The sequence below is a fragment of the Coloeus monedula genome, assembly GCF_965178545.1.
Source record: "Coloeus monedula genome assembly, chromosome: 5".
NCBI lineage: Eukaryota > Metazoa > Chordata > Aves > Passeriformes > Corvidae > Coloeus > Coloeus monedula.
This window is the reverse complement of record NC_138785.1, coordinates 49060530-49075951: the sequence shown is the minus strand read 5'-3', so window position 1 is coordinate 49075951 and position 15422 is coordinate 49060530. Positions and strand designations below refer to the sequence as shown.

Here is a 15422-nt window from a genome sequence, read left to right as displayed (position 1 = left end):
GGTTTCTGGAGGATGCACATTCCCGAGTACAGCCAGATCGTGAGTCCTCTCTACCTGGTTACCCGCAAGAAGAACGATTTCCACTGGGGCTCTGAACAGCAGCAAGCCTTCGCCCAGATCAAGCAGGAAATCGCTCATGCGGTAGCCCTTGGCCCAGTCAGGACAGGACCAGAGGTGAAGAACGTGCTCTACTCTGCAGCCGGGAACAATGGTCTGTCCTGGAGCCTCTGGCAGAAGGTGCCTGGTGAGACTCGTGGCCGACCACTGGGATTCTGGAGCCGAAGCTACAGAGGGTCTGAAGCCAACTACACTCCCACAGAGAAGGAAATCTTGGCAGCCTATGAAGGAGTCCAAGCTGCCTCTGAGGTAATTGGCACTGAAGCACAGTTGCTTCTGGCACCCCGACTACCGGTGCTGGGTTGGATGTTCAAGGGAAAGGTTCCTTCCACGCATCACGCCACCGACACCACATGGAGCAAATGGATCGCCCTCATCACACAGCGTGCCCGTATTGGAAACCCGAATCGCCCTGGGATTCTAGAAATTATAACAAACTGGCCTGAAGGTGAGACTTTTGGATTATCTTCTGAAGAAGAGGAAGAGCAAGTGACTCGTGCTGAGGAAGCCCCACCATATAATGAGCTACCGGAGACTGAAAGACGTTATGCCCTCTTCACTGATGGTTCCTGCCGAATTGTAGGCGCTAACCGAAAGTGGAAAGCTGCAGTATGGAGCCCCACACGACGAGTTGCACAAGCTACCGAGGGACAAGGTGGATCGAGTCAGGTTGCAGAGCTTAAAGCCGTCCAGCTGGCTTTGGATATTGCTGAACGAGAGAAGTGGCCGAGGCTCTATCTCTACACCGACTCGTGGATGGTAGCTAATGCTCTGTGGGGATGGCTGGATCGCTGGAGAAAGGCCAACTGGCAGCGCAGAGGGAAACCCATCTGGGCCGCTGAGATTTGGCAGGACATCGCCACCCGAGTAGAGAAGCTGACCGTGAAGGTTCGACACGTGGATGCGCACGTACCCAAGAGTCGGGCTAATGAAGAGCATCGCAACAACGAGCAGGTGGACCGAGCTGCTAAGGTGAAAGTATCTCAGGTGGATCTGGACTGGCAGCACAAGGGAGAATTATTCCTAGCTCGTTGGGCCCATGATGCCTCTGGTCATCAGGGGAGAGATGCAACATACCGATGGGCCCGTGACCGAGGGGTGGACCTTTCCATGGACAGCATCTCACAGGTCATCCACAGTTGTGAGACCTGTGCTGCAATCAAACAGGCCAAGCGGGTGAAGCCTCTGTGGTACGGTGGACGATGGTCAAAGTACAGGTATGGGGAAGCCTGGCAGGTTGATTACATCACCCTTCCCCAAACCCGCCAAGGCAAGCGCTACGTGTTGACCATGGTTGAAGCAACAACTGGATGGCTGGAGACCTACCCTGTGCCTCATGCTACAGCCCGGAACACCATCCTGGGCCTGGAAAAGCAAGTCCTGTGGAGACATGGCACCCCTGACAGGATCGAGTCGGACAACGGGACTCATTTTAAGAACAGCCTCATCAACACCTGGGCCAGAGAACATGGTATTGAATGGATATATCATATTCCTTATCATGCACCAGCTGCCGGAAAAGTTGAACGCTGCAATGGACTACTTAAAACCACCCTAAAGGCACTTGGTGGGGGGACCTTCAAAAATTGGGAAGTGAACTTAGCAAAGGCCACCTGGATGGTCAATACCCGAGGGTCCATCAATCGAGCTGGTCCCGCCGAGTCTGAACCCTTGCACACAGTGGATGGAGATAGAGTCCCTGCGGTACACCTGAGGGGTATTTTAGGAAAGACTGTTTGGATCAATCCCACCTCAGGCAAAGGCAAACCCATCCGTGGGATTGTCTTTGCTCAAGGACCTGGTTGCACTTGGTGGGTAATGCAAAAAGATGGGGAAACCCATTGTGTACCGCAAGGAGACCTAATCTTAGGTGAGAACGGTGCGTAGGGTTTCATTGTGTGTATATATATATATATATATATATATATACACACATATGTATGTGTAGAGTTTAAAGAAGGTATTGATTTGGGATGATGTAGGTGGTAATAGAATAAGGGGTGGATAATGTCCTGGGTTGCAGTGTATTCTATTACCATCCCCATCAGCCGTTGAAATCAGGTGGGGCAGTGTTTCCTTGCCTCCTCCCCCCAGACTATCTTGCTGTTAATGGCCCATCATTGTCCTGCCGCATGACTCATAGATAACTCCCTCTGGACTATCATCTGTTAATGAGCCCAATCAACACCTGGCCTTATGACTCATTACCCCATTGTGAGATGCTCCACCCAGAGGGAGGAACCAAGCATCCCAGCGTGGATATAAGCTGAGGTTGAAAACCAGAGAGGGGACCTTTCCACTGGATTTCCAGAGGACAGGAGCTACACAGCCACCGGACCTTCTGAGGAAGAGCAGACCCTTTTCTACAGGATCACCGCTTCAGAGGACTGCAGCCATAATTCTAGCAGACTGCTACCACCACCCTGCCTAACAGGGACTCAGGTTGTATCTTGACTCTGTCAGTTTGAACCAGTGTTTTCTTTTAGTTGTTTTTTTTCTTTCCTTTTCTTTAAACTTCCCCATTAAATTGTTATTCTGACTTGGTGCCTCCCACTGGTTTGTTTTCAAACTAGTACACCTTCCCAAGACTGTTTCAATGCTACCAATTAACATTTTTACAACTACTGTAACAAATAATAACAATATACAGTAACAAAGAATAAAGGTCTTTCTATATGTCAGATTTTACAATACATTCATTATTATATCTACGGAATTGTCTTGTCAATGCAATTTCTTTTCTCTAAGAATATACATAGATAAAAATTCAGCCCAGCAAAAGAATCTAAAAGAATGCAACAGTTAACCTACTCAAATAGTACCAATTGAAAAACAAAGGGATTAAAAACCAGGGGTTTATTAGTAGCAGTCTATTAGCCACATAAAACAAAGTTTAGTAACACTATTAAAACTATGCGTAATAATTAAAATTTTATCTGAAAGACTTTAGATTCAAGATGTAAACCTTCATTTTTTACCCTTGTTGACAGAAGTTAAAACATATATTATTGCTAAAGGTATAGAGACTAGAGGTCTGGAACTTATAAAGTGCCACAGGCCCAACAGGCCCCCTGCAAGCCATGGACAAGGGAGGCAACACAAGGAAGGAGAAACAAAATAGTTTGCATTTCTATGGACAAGGGAGGCAACACAAGGAAGGAGAAACAAAATAGTTTGCATTTCTGGCTACACTGGAAAAAGACCACAGAAAAGAAGGTCCCCCTCACAGAAGAACAGGGACTTTGAGAGTCCTATGCACTCACTTTCATCAAATAAAACATCAATTTGCCTTGATATAATACGTTACAGACTGTGAACCATTTCTCAATAGTGATAGCATAGCTTTAGCATGCCTTCAAATGTAAAATAAAGTACCATTTGCCTGGAATTTTCTTCACTATAAACAATAAGTTTAAACACAAAACGAGTTCATAGTAGAAGAAGCATTAAAACTTGAGATGCTGCCAGCCAACAACTGACACTTTATTTCCTAAGCAAACCTGCTTAGAAAATTTTATTCTTGCAGTCACATTATTACCTTCTTCTTTATACCACCTCAAGTAAAACTACAAGACCTGATTTAATGTTTGGATTATACTGAGACTAAAAAAATAAAGAATAAATCCCTACATCTTGCTATTTGACAATTTTTTTTAAACTTATTTCATGGTGCCAACTTTGAAAGTGAAAAATATGTAAAGCCATTCAGAAATAAATGTCATAAGCTGAGACACATGACAGATAAGTTACCTTCTCAGAGGTTAAAACAATTTGATGCAACAAGGTTTTAATATCCCTGAGAAATTTTTCTGAATCATATTAACAAAAACATACAAATATTTTTAAAAATCAATAGAAAAGTCAGTCTTCTAAACTCTTTGTTTTTGTTGTGCACATCATTTACAAGTACCATTCCTTCTAAAGTAACACCAATTTGCATGATCTTCCCAACAGAAGTAACTTTGTAAATGTACCATGAGGAGCTCACCATGGCCAGGGATAATCTTTCTTCCCAAAATCATCATCCGTCAAAGGAGAAGATACAAGAAAAAGGCTGTCCTTGGCCCACTTTTGGATACACACCAGATGAAATATACAAAAGCATCCACAACAGCTCCAGACCTAAAGAGCAGACATCAAGTGTCAATTGCTTTAAATGAGGTTTCTGTTTCCATTGATGAACATCCATAATATCTAAAAAACGATAAGCTTGCTATTTTTCCCTTTAAAAATGGTTTTTCAAAGATAGGTTATACCCATTGTTAGATCAATACAGGCAGTTTTACTGTTATAGATTCAGACCCATAATTTTTTTTTTCTGACTCCCATGGGAAGTTTTTGCCAAGGCTAATGGAGCCCAAAATACTCCGATAATCAGAGAAATGTTGATTTCAACACACTGTTGGAGGTCGTGTAGCACAAACTGATGCCCAAAGCAGGACTATTGCCAGCTTAGCTCCGTTCAGACACAGCTTTGCCTAGCAAAGCTGGAAAGTCCTGAGGGATGGGGACTCCACAACCATCCTGAGCAAGCTACTCCAGGTGTCATACTACCTTCCTAGTATCCAATCTGCACCTCCCAAGGCCCAGTTTGTGCCACTGTCCCTTATTGCACCACCTGGCACCATAAAGATGACTTTGGCTTTACCCAAACCTATAACAATTTGGTAAGAAAAGTGCAGAAGAAAATTTTAACTTTAATTTTTTTTTAATAACTTAAGACAATGTTATGAAACAATACTGTGAAAATACAGACTTTCCCCATTAACTTACAGAGGACAGTGTCAACGACATAAGTTGCTAGAACTATGGTAACTAACTTCCCAAAACTAAAGCCAAGCAGGAGATATTATGTAAACAAACAGACTTGGCTGAAATTATAAAGATTCAAGACAATTAGCAAACCACTGAGTTATAAAAGAAGACTTCCAAGTTACCAAATCATCTCACTTCTGCTGAGATAAGACTAACTCTATCAAGAGCCATAGAATGTCAAAAGTCAAGCTAAACATATTCATTAAGGTCTGAAAGAATATGGATTAAATATCTTAAGAATTCATAAAAAATATAAAAAATATTTCTTTTTAGAAAGAAGTTACTGACTACAGTTTCATCAGGTACTTGTAGTCTGTGCATATCTAGCATAAGAAATTAAAATATTTTCTACACTTCTTTTCTTTTTAATGTTAAACATACAGTTGCAAACATGTTTTTGATTCAAGTAACTCTAACAGAAAGAAAAAATATTTGTCCTGAAATCTCTCCCACATAAAATGTACCTATATGAAATAGGACAAACTTCTCTGACACACACACTTCCCTTTCACCTGATCAGCATTGAGGGCAGCAAAGTTTATCTTAGCTTCCCTGCTGTAAATCTAACAATAATATATCTTAACTTCCTGGTATTTCATATTTTGATTTGCTACTCCATAGCTTATTGAATACACAATTGCAAGCACTGGCATTCAAGCACTTATCTTTTGCCACACACTACTACCCTAAACTTAAAAATAGCTATTTTACACTATAACAAACATATGACAACAAAAGACATATTCCAATTACAAGCTACACATATAACCACTTATGTCTTCCAGTGTTTCAAAATCCAAAGATGCTAAATATTGCATTTAGTACTCTTACCATTTTAAAGCTTTCAATCCCAAGAATAACCTCAATAATATAATACAAGTTATTCAGTTACATTTGTTTTGTTCTAAAAGGTTACTGTAAAGTACTTACAGCTTGGTTCCTTTTAACTGAAGCGATGCAGATGAGACAAGTCATAGCCCCTGACTGGAAAGCCTCATTCATGTACTGTCTCGTACGTTCCAGTTCACTTGCATCTCCATCTTTAATGTATAAAGATTTTTAAAGCAATCAGTAATGTTTGATCTGTTATTCTGTACATGTTGAGACTGCTGCAAAAGTATTTTTTCTCTGAATAAAGCCATTCATGTATTATTCAAAAAGCCACACTTAAGACAGTTTAAAACTATACCACTGCTTCTGCATGAAAAGACAAGAAGTACAGCCAGCATGCACTGCTGGGAAAAAATACTTTTAATGTAAGACATCATGATAGAGTGCCTTCCTTCCAGTTACAGAAAAATTCTAATACACAGTGATACTGCATTGTTTATGCTTTCATACCAAAATAAAAGTCAATAAATGAAAAACCATTACCAGTTTGACTGGTGTAAATGGTAAATGTTTTGTCCAAAATCTTCCCTTGTTTTACTTCAGCATCTTCATCATCATCTTCAGATGAGGAGCTTAATTGGTCTTCAACTAGCTTTTTTGCTGCAGCCTGATTAGCCTTCTTAATTTCATCAAATTTCTTCAGTGAAGATAATTCTATTAAGAGAAAATACCAATGATGATTAATACCATGGCAGTTAACTGTAAACACCACACTCAGTTCTACATACTTTCAATTGTCCTTTTATTTACAGAGTTTGCTGATTTTATATTTTTAAGAGTATTACATCACTACATTTTCAATACCATACAAGAGATAAATTGTATTTACTTCTTTACTGTGCATTATCATAAAATTCACAGCAGGAATTATCTGTCAAAATCTGTCAATTACTGCTGACAAATCCAACCAAACGTACCAGAATATATGCAACTATAATGCTGCTTTATGAAAAGGATACTTAAAAATACCCCCACACATCCCACACAAACACAACTGTCATAACATGAGGAAGAAAAAACCAAAACACGCAGTTTGTTTATAAAAAATTTACAGTTGTTATAATATGCAGATACCATACAGGTATTTCTCCAGCATTTGGTATTTCTTAAATTATGACTTTCACTGATCTCCCTCAAATTCAACAACTCTTTATTGCAATAGTGTGTTCATGCTATTTCACAGTTAGCAACATTAAAAGTGAGTGGGTTTTTAATGTAACCTTATTTTAAGTTACTGTATGTGAAATAGAGACAGGTTCTCACTTGGAGGAACAAAAAACAGAGTTCGCAATAAACTAAAGTACCTTTAAGACAAAATATGATGGAGACACAAAGGTCTTCAGGAGATCGCTAGCTTTCCTTATTAGCCTACTAGACCCAATATATTTACAGGGGTTTCGTCAAGTTTAGTTTTAAGGCTCTTCTTAAGAAACTATACCGCCACTTAAAAGAGCTCTGTCTTTGGCACTTCTCTGGTAAATTTCCCGAGGATGAACTTGCAGTCACAGCTGCCGCGTGCACCGAAAGCCCGCACCTTTCCCAGACGGGAGGAAAGTGTGTCCCTGACCAGCGCACCATACGATGTTTCTACCGAGCAACTCCCCTGGCTGTTTCCAACCGTGCTAAGGAACAGATGTTTCATCCATTACTTCACACTTTACTCTTCTGCTCCAAGAAGACCGTGCACCCTGTGCACCCTGGCAACTGCTTAGCCCCTCTCTCCTGGCCACTGCCTGGGGCCTCCGCGTCCCTCCCCGGCAGGAAGCTGCAGGCACGATACGGCACATGGCGAACACCGGCTCGCCACCGCCAAGCAGCGCGGGAGCGGGGCCAGGGCCCGCCAGCCTCCCTTGCCCGCGACGCCTGGGACGGCCCCGACCTGGCCACCTGCAGGAGCTCCGGGCCACCGCCGGCTCTCCAGTCCGGGGCCCGGCAGCACGGGTAGAGGGCAGGACGCGACACTCACCGCTGGCCCTCTCGCCGATGGTCCCCGCTGCCGCAGCGCGGGCACCGCCGCGGCCCCTCGGGGCCGGAGGCCGGGCGGCCGCCCCAGAGCGGGCGGCGAGCTCGTCCCCGGGCCTGGGGCGGCCCCGGCCCCGGCCGCCCTGGCGCCACGGAGCCTCCATTTGTCCCCCGCCAGAGAGCGAAGGACAGCGGCAGGACCAGACCCTCCGCCTCCTCCCCGCTGGCACAGTCGCCCCGCGGGGAGCGCTCCGGCCGGCCCAGCCCGGCCTGGCCGCTCCGCCCGGCGGTGGAAGCGGCGGCGCCGCCGGTGCTCCCGCGGCAGCGCGACTACAGCTCCCAGCGCTCCCCGCGCGGCGGGCGGGCCGGCGCCGGGCACCGCCTCAGGCGGCCGGGTTCGGAGCCGGGGCTGTGGCTCTGTGCCTGGGTCACGGAGTGCTCCGGCTTGGAGAAGGTGTGAGATCACCCAGTCCAACCGTTAACCCAGCGCTGCCACGTCCACCATTGAACCATGTCCCCAAGTGCCACATCTATACGGCTTTCAAATTCCTCAAGGGATGGTGCCTCCACCACTTCCCTGGGCAGCCTGTTCCAGTGCTTGACAACCGTTTCGGTTGAAATTTTTCCTAATACCCAAATCTAACCTCTCCTGGCGCAACTTGAGGCCATTTCTTCTCGTCCTGTCTCTTATTGTTTAGGAGGAGACACCGGCCCCCGCTCACTGCCGCCTCCCTTCGGGTAGTTGTAGGGAGCGGTAAGGTCCCCCCGAGCCTCCTTGTCTCTAGAGTAAATTCCTGGCAGCCGCTTCAGCAGCATGCGGCTCTTGCAGACATTTTCTTCATAGCTCCTGTAACTCCTATAACTTCATAGCTCCTGGAGTATTGAGAGTGAAAAACCACAAAGCCTGTTTAGAAACTTTACTGAAGTACATCCAGAAAGTTTTAGCACACAGAAACATATATTGAGGAACTTGTGTGCCTCCTAAGTTCTAACAAATAAAGGCAAGTTGAAATAGTTTTAATTTTATCGCCATTTCCTTATAGCACTTACATTATGTCGTGTGCCAGGAGGAAACTTTGCATTTCAGCAAATACCTTCTCATAAAAGTTAAGTTATACAAGATTTCCAGCCATAAATAGTCTGAAAATAGTAAGCAAACCACTGGAGGCCAATTTTGGTTTTCTGTTTTATTTTGAAGTGGTTAAAATCAAAGAATATTTTATTCTCAAGAAAGAGGCAGGTAGTGAATACAATTAATGTCTTAGGCTGAAGGATCAATAAAAAAAATTGTTAACAATAGATATCTGCCTTTTTTAATTAAAATATCATCTCATACATTTCTCTAATAAAAAGTCTTAAGTACTTCAACAAAGGAAAAAAGTGCTTCCTAAGTGCCTACTAGCCATATAGGATAGTTTGCTGCTGGCATACAGATTGCAAATTATATTCAAGACCTGAGCTGGAAGAATGCTGATTGAAAAGTTCAACACTCACCATATAGCTAAATGCCAGAATAATCCTTCCTCCTGTGTACAAGGATAGAATCTTTACTGACAGGATGGCATACCCTTTCCCCTTATCAACTAATTAAGTAATTTGTCATTCAAAACACAGGATCAACAGGGCATGAACATCCATTTTGTATTTACCCTTGTTGTTCTGTATATATCCTATGCATTAAGTACTTAATAAAATTTCATCCTTGCAGTATATCAGGAGTTTTTTATAGATCTCAGGCATCCTGGAAAGTATCAGCATTATAAAAAATATAACAGCCAGAAAGGAATGCACTTTATAAGTCACCCAATTTATGTTATCTCCATCTCATTAAGGAGAGAATGCAAGTGTAGAGATGTTATTGACAGTAACGTGTACATATGTATTTTTTAAGAGTGGCAGTTCAATTGCTCAGGATAATCAAATTTGCCTAAATAGAGAATTTCCCATTCTCTCACTACAGTCCCTTTTTTCTCTCCCTTTCATTAAACTTATCCCATGTTATGTGCCTGTGATAAACTTCTACTGAAAATACCCATCTGCAAACACCCAGCTGAGTCCATAACTAAGCAAACCATTTTTTTGCCAATAAAAAAAGATATAAATTAGGGGAAAATCCAAGGAGATAATACATCTTAAAGCAGCTGAAAAATGGATATGAATCTGTAGATTTTACTATCCCAGAAGTAGTTATGAAGAAAGAAATACTCTATCAGTGGGAAAAAACAGCCTCTTCAGTCATATTCTTCCCCTAACAGCATCTACAGAAGACCCAGTAGGAAGAATTTAGCCTGTTGCTGTCATGTCTTGCCCTTGCACTCTGCCAGCATAAACCAGTGTTACATTAGGGACATAAACATTTTTAATTACAAATCTTCAAAGCTTGATAGTTCATGTTAGCAGCCACATGATTACATGGAACAGAACAATCTTTACTGTATATTTTTGTGTATTATTTGTATATTTGTATATTTTTTGTTATTATTGTGGAAAGAACATTAGATTGTGAGCCATCCATATCTTTCATATTGATGCTTGCAAAAAGTTGTATTTTCTTCTCTCTATATTCCAGCCTTTGCATGTATTATCCTGAAAAAAGGACCATTTCAAACTGCCCACATACATTTCAAGCAATCAGCCAAGGCAGACCCAATGAAGTAATAGTATTTTCCACATCTTACAGCCTTCAGTACTCTCATCTGCATTAATATCCCATACTTAATTAATTTCATGTTAATCAATAGATATTAAAATGTGCTCATTTATACACAAATTTAATATAAAGGTTAATGACTTCAAATAATATAATTGTTACCAAACCTTTCATTCTTTCCATAAGCAGACACAAATTATTTTAAAACAGCCAGCAAAACTTCCAGTATTTGCCAGTATATGACAGTGTACATAACACATTAGCAGATAATACCACCTGTTTGTGCAAGAGCAAAGTGTTATCTTCCATTCTCTTTCTTGATTCTTCTTTTTCTGCCGCAAACCTGCCAAATACATGCTGCTGGTAGGAGATTAGTGACATTGTCTCAACAAATAATTCTTTGTAATTAATAGCCAGGTACTATAAAGATTAGAAATTAATGTATTCAGCCCCAGTCAGGATTTGACCCTCAGTCTTATTGGCAACTTCCATTGTTTTTATTCTGCTTTTGACAATCCAGGTTTATCTGTGGATGGATCTGCTTCTTCTAAGTCTGCAAACTCTTCCTCTATAACTGGCTTCAATATTTTCTCTATTTGTGTAAGTCTCTTTTTCAGTTTCTGTTGTGCACCTTCATACTCAGCCAACAACCTGGCAAACTTTGTTTGTAACCTGTCCATAGCACGTTCCATGTAGGCGACCTTGTCTTCCAGATCTTTAGGATCACTTCCTAAATTTGCAATTTCAATGTCCAGCAAGCCATCTTTCATTAGGATTTGCTTGCCTTTTTCTTCCAGCATTGCCTTTGCATCTGGATACTCTGTTAAAGCCTCCATGAGATCGTCTTTGGACAGACAAAACAAGTCCGAGTATCCAATACTTTTAATATTGGCTGTTCTTCGATTGCCAGCTTTGCTACCCTTGATATTGAGAATGCTGATTTCTCCAAAGTAGCTGCCATCACTTAGAACCACAAATTGGGTGATTCCATCATCAGCAACTACTGCCAGCTTGCCTTCTTTGATAATGTACATCTCTCGTCCAATATCTCCTTTTCTGCAAATATAATCTCCAGGACTGTATACCTGGGGCTGGAGTTTCAAAACCAGTTCAACCAGCAGACCAGCTTCACAGTCTGCAAAAATCCGAACCTTTTTTAGCGTTTCCAGGTGAACATTGATTGCAATCTCTGCTCTTAGTTTATCTGGCAGATACTTCAAGACTTCCCTTTCATCCACAGCCTTTTTGTTTGTCCACAGGTAGTCAAACCACTTTATAACTCTTTTTTCCATGTCTTTACTCACATTCCGAAAGTGCATGTACTGCTTGATAGCATCAATCCTTGCTTGAAACTCTGCCCTGGCAGCATTCATGTTGGAGATCATAGAGCCCACGTTACCAACAATGGTAGCAAAAATCAGCACTCCAACCAAGAAGTCAACAACCACAAAGAAATACTCAGAATCTCTTACAGGAGGGGGGGTTTCACCAATAGTAGTCAGGGTCAGTGTTGACCAGTAGAGACTGTAGACATATTTTCTAGTCAGGCGGGCAAATTCAGGATCTGAGGTGTTGGGGTAGACCCATGTGTCAGCCCCAAATCCAATGGCTTTTGAGATCGAGTAATACACACAGGCATTCCAGTGAATAATAATCACAATGTACATGACAAGGTTAGAGATCCTGAAGATATTTGGGTAGTTTGTCCTGGTTTCTGTTCTCTGGAAGAATTCAAACATCCGAGCTACTCTGAGTAGTCTGTTTATTCTTAATTCTGGGTAATTCAATCCTAACTTAAAGTATAAGAGATCAGTTGGTACGATTGACAGAAAATCTAGTTTGAATTGAAAAGATTTCTTGTATTTCTCTCGTAGCTTTTGTTCTTCTTTCACCAAAAGACCTTGCTCCAGGTAACCTAAAATAAAATTGTAGATAATAAAAAATGCTACAAGTTCAAATGTGTTGTGTTTAATGTCAGTCCAAATCTACTTTGAAAAATATTTTGGGTGCAAATTCCATATGGAACATAACTTCTCTTACTTTTTAATATTCAGTCTCTTATTTTCAAATAGCTTAGTGCTACATGGTTCAGCTTGAGCTAAACTATACAGCTTTGAAAGATAAAAATTTCTAGTTCTGATTCTTATCCTCCACTTTTCAACTATTGTGAACATCTGAAAAAAACCACCTTCCCCTCCAAAAAAACCTCCACAAGCTATAGGAAGGGTAGTTAATGGGGGAAAGAATTTTAACACAGGAATTTCAGTTCTATATTGAGTGTATCTACTTAATAACTCCATTAGGATAATATTTTTAAATAAATAGTGGCAGTCGAAGTTAATAGGATGTCTTTCTTGCTCAATGGTCTTGAAAATCAAGCAAATACTTGAATCTCCCCTTCATACCAGATTTAGGTGCTGCTTTTTCAGAACCCCCGATCCTCACCTGGCTGCACCACATGTTTATTTTGTCTTGATGAGTCAGCTGCAGGCAGAACAGCTTGTACCTGCATATCTCAAACTTTATGTGTCCTTTGAGTAATACATCAGAATTACATCAGAATTTCTCCTACTTATAAAGTGAGGCTGCAGTCTTTCTGAAATCTCTCCATGTCTTTTTTCACTATTGCACCTCATCAAGGCTATTCAGATAAGAGAAGTAGTAGTATATTGATTTTCAAAAAACCTGGCATAAATATATAAAAAGCAATAATTAATTGAGTATATTTACCTGTCCTTGTCCGTACAAACATATCAGCAACATAAATGGCATCAGAAACATAATCAATAATAAACCATGCCATTAAGTAATCATGCTGAAGCTCATCAAAACAGGCTCTAAATATGAAAAAACAAAAGTAAATTACCATGAAACAAAAATTAAGTACTTGCACGAATCAGTGATGAATAGAATTTTTTTATCTATTTAGGGATATTATGATTTTCCAGAAGTTCTATGTAGTCATTATAGTGTACATTAAAGAGTACATCACCTAGCAATAATCATGGTCCAGTTGTACATGACAGGCATTGTGATGCAAAACAACCAGTTGTAATATATATTTCCTGCTGGATCAATGGTGAAAATATCTTTCTTCTTCCTAAGTGGTAAGCAGGGGGAAAAAAAGAGATTTAATGAGAGACTTGAAATACACATATCAATTTTTGAGGAATGAAGCATTCCAGTAATTATTACTGTCAAATAAATGGTCTTTATCAAAGTTAAACTTCCTTGCTCAAATGCATGGAAAATATGAAGCTGGTGACTTGAGACACAAACTTTAGAATCTAAATTTTGCTGAGCAAAATTAGCTTGGCAGTCTCACTTTATAGTGGCACATGTAATTTTAAAGTTTTTTTTTCTACACAAATAACTCTTTTGTCTGATAATCGATTTTGTCATTAAAAAAAAAAAAGAGATTATGTGACTACTAATTTTTAAATAATTATAAATTATGAGACGAATCATGCCTTTCTCACTGGGAAAAGTCTAGCCCTGAAGAAGACAAAACATTGGCATAGTTTACATAAAGAAACCAAAGAATAGGAAATCATACAACACAGGTTTCTGCTGCACTGTTTTAGATTTCTCTTCCTTAGCCAGAGAATTATGAATTTACCAAGCAGAATATAAAGTGACAACTTTTAGAGCATAGAAGAGTTTACTTGCTTGTAGGTGCCTTTGTGTGTGGAAGAGATTGCTTTATACTGGCACATCATTTGCTGCAGTGTGTTATCCAAGAAATATTAGATAATCAGAATCCAAAGCAGATACATCTTGATTAACGTTTTCAGATCACCTCCATGCATGCATGTTTCTGTTGTCCACATATGAAGTTAAGTCAAACCAACTCTACTCTAGGGAGAACAACAGCAGTCTGTACACTCGTTCACTAGAGTATAAACATCTTTACAGGACATCTGTGAATGAATTTGTTCTTACATCAAAAGCAGTTTTATTATACAGCATAACAGGACCTAAATGAAAAATACTTACACTTCTATATTTTCTTTCTTCTTCAATTTATCTTTATTTTTATTTTTCTCCTTTTTTTCTTTGTTCTTTTGTCTTTCTCCATCCTTTTTTTTTTCTGGCTTGCTAAGAAATAATTTCCATTGTTAAAGACCAAGTTAAACATATTTAGAAAAAACCTAAATATCTTAGAAATAGTAGTATTATTACTCTTCATCTTACCTCTTCTTTTCTTTTTTCCTTTTCTTCTCCTCTCTAAGAAAAAGAAAAATATTACAGGCTCATGGGATACATATCCCCTTTCTTCAACATCTATGTATTAGATAACATTATACTTAGGTGTTTGACCTTCCAAAAAGCTATTTTTCTTATTGCTTATTGTATACACCTAGAACTACTTTTATTTTAAATTAATAGGTACAATATCAGTAACTTTGGTAATGAGGATGATCATCATAAGTGATGTGCATGAAGTTGTGTACATGCAGTCTCTTTTGGGCTTACCTGAATGACATAACTGTTTCTAAAGAAACTATTAGATATATATTATAATTATTAATTTCTGCTTTAACAATCAAAATTGTAGTACTGTTATTTTATCAAATGGCAAAGATACTTACTCATCTTTATTACTATTATTGTTAATATTGTAGCATGCAAATACTCCAGGTAGATATTGTTGCCTGGGGAACAATGAAACAACACAGTTATACGATATCAGCTGAAATTTAAAAAAAAAAAAATCTCCTAAATATTTACAATAAGCAATATACTATAATCTTTAAAACTTAGTTTATTACTGAGAGTGTAGAAAATTATATGATAGCAAGTATCTGTGCTTAGATAATCCTATGCAAATTATCAAACTTAAAAAAAACCCCAAACTGACGCTAAATTATTTGACATACCTGTTTTCCACTTTGTGCATCAATCCAGGGTCCTTACTGGTGTCATGCACTACCACACTGGGAACAATTGTATGGGAATGATGGGTCTCAATCACTCCTACCTTCAT

General features: G+C 40.1%; 2 protein-coding genes across 3 annotated transcripts in view; both read right to left on the bottom strand.

Annotated features, from left to right (window-relative positions):
- Window positions 1–8063, bottom strand: part of NFXL1 (nuclear transcription factor, X-box binding like 1) — a 58602-nt gene extending 50539 nt beyond the window's left edge. The window contains exons 1-4 of one of the 2 annotated variants that reach the window (XM_082282232.1): window positions 7790–8063; window positions 6307–6477; window positions 5863–5972; window positions 4106–4239 (exon numbers count right to left, since the gene is read on the bottom strand). In XM_082282232.1, coding sequence (XP_082138358.1) covers window positions 4106–4239; window positions 5863–5972; window positions 6307–6477; window positions 7790–7949 — 575 coding nt within the window. In that variant the 5' untranslated portion in view covers window positions 7950–8063. The remainder of the gene's footprint in view (window positions 1–4105; window positions 4240–5862; window positions 5973–6306; window positions 6478–7789) is intronic. The other variant, XM_082282233.1, reaches the window with a different exon arrangement.
- Window positions 8064–10932: 2869 nt separating this feature from the next.
- On the bottom strand, window positions 10933–15422 carry CNGA1 (cyclic nucleotide gated channel subunit alpha 1; the record flags this gene model as incomplete). Its single annotated transcript, XM_082281776.1, has 7 exons — window positions 10933–12350; window positions 13166–13272; window positions 13428–13535; window positions 14432–14533; window positions 14630–14662; window positions 15028–15090; window positions 15307–15422. 7 exons carry the CDS (start codon window positions 15420–15422, stop codon window positions 10933–10935), a joined length of 1947 nt encoding a protein of 648 aa, XP_082137902.1.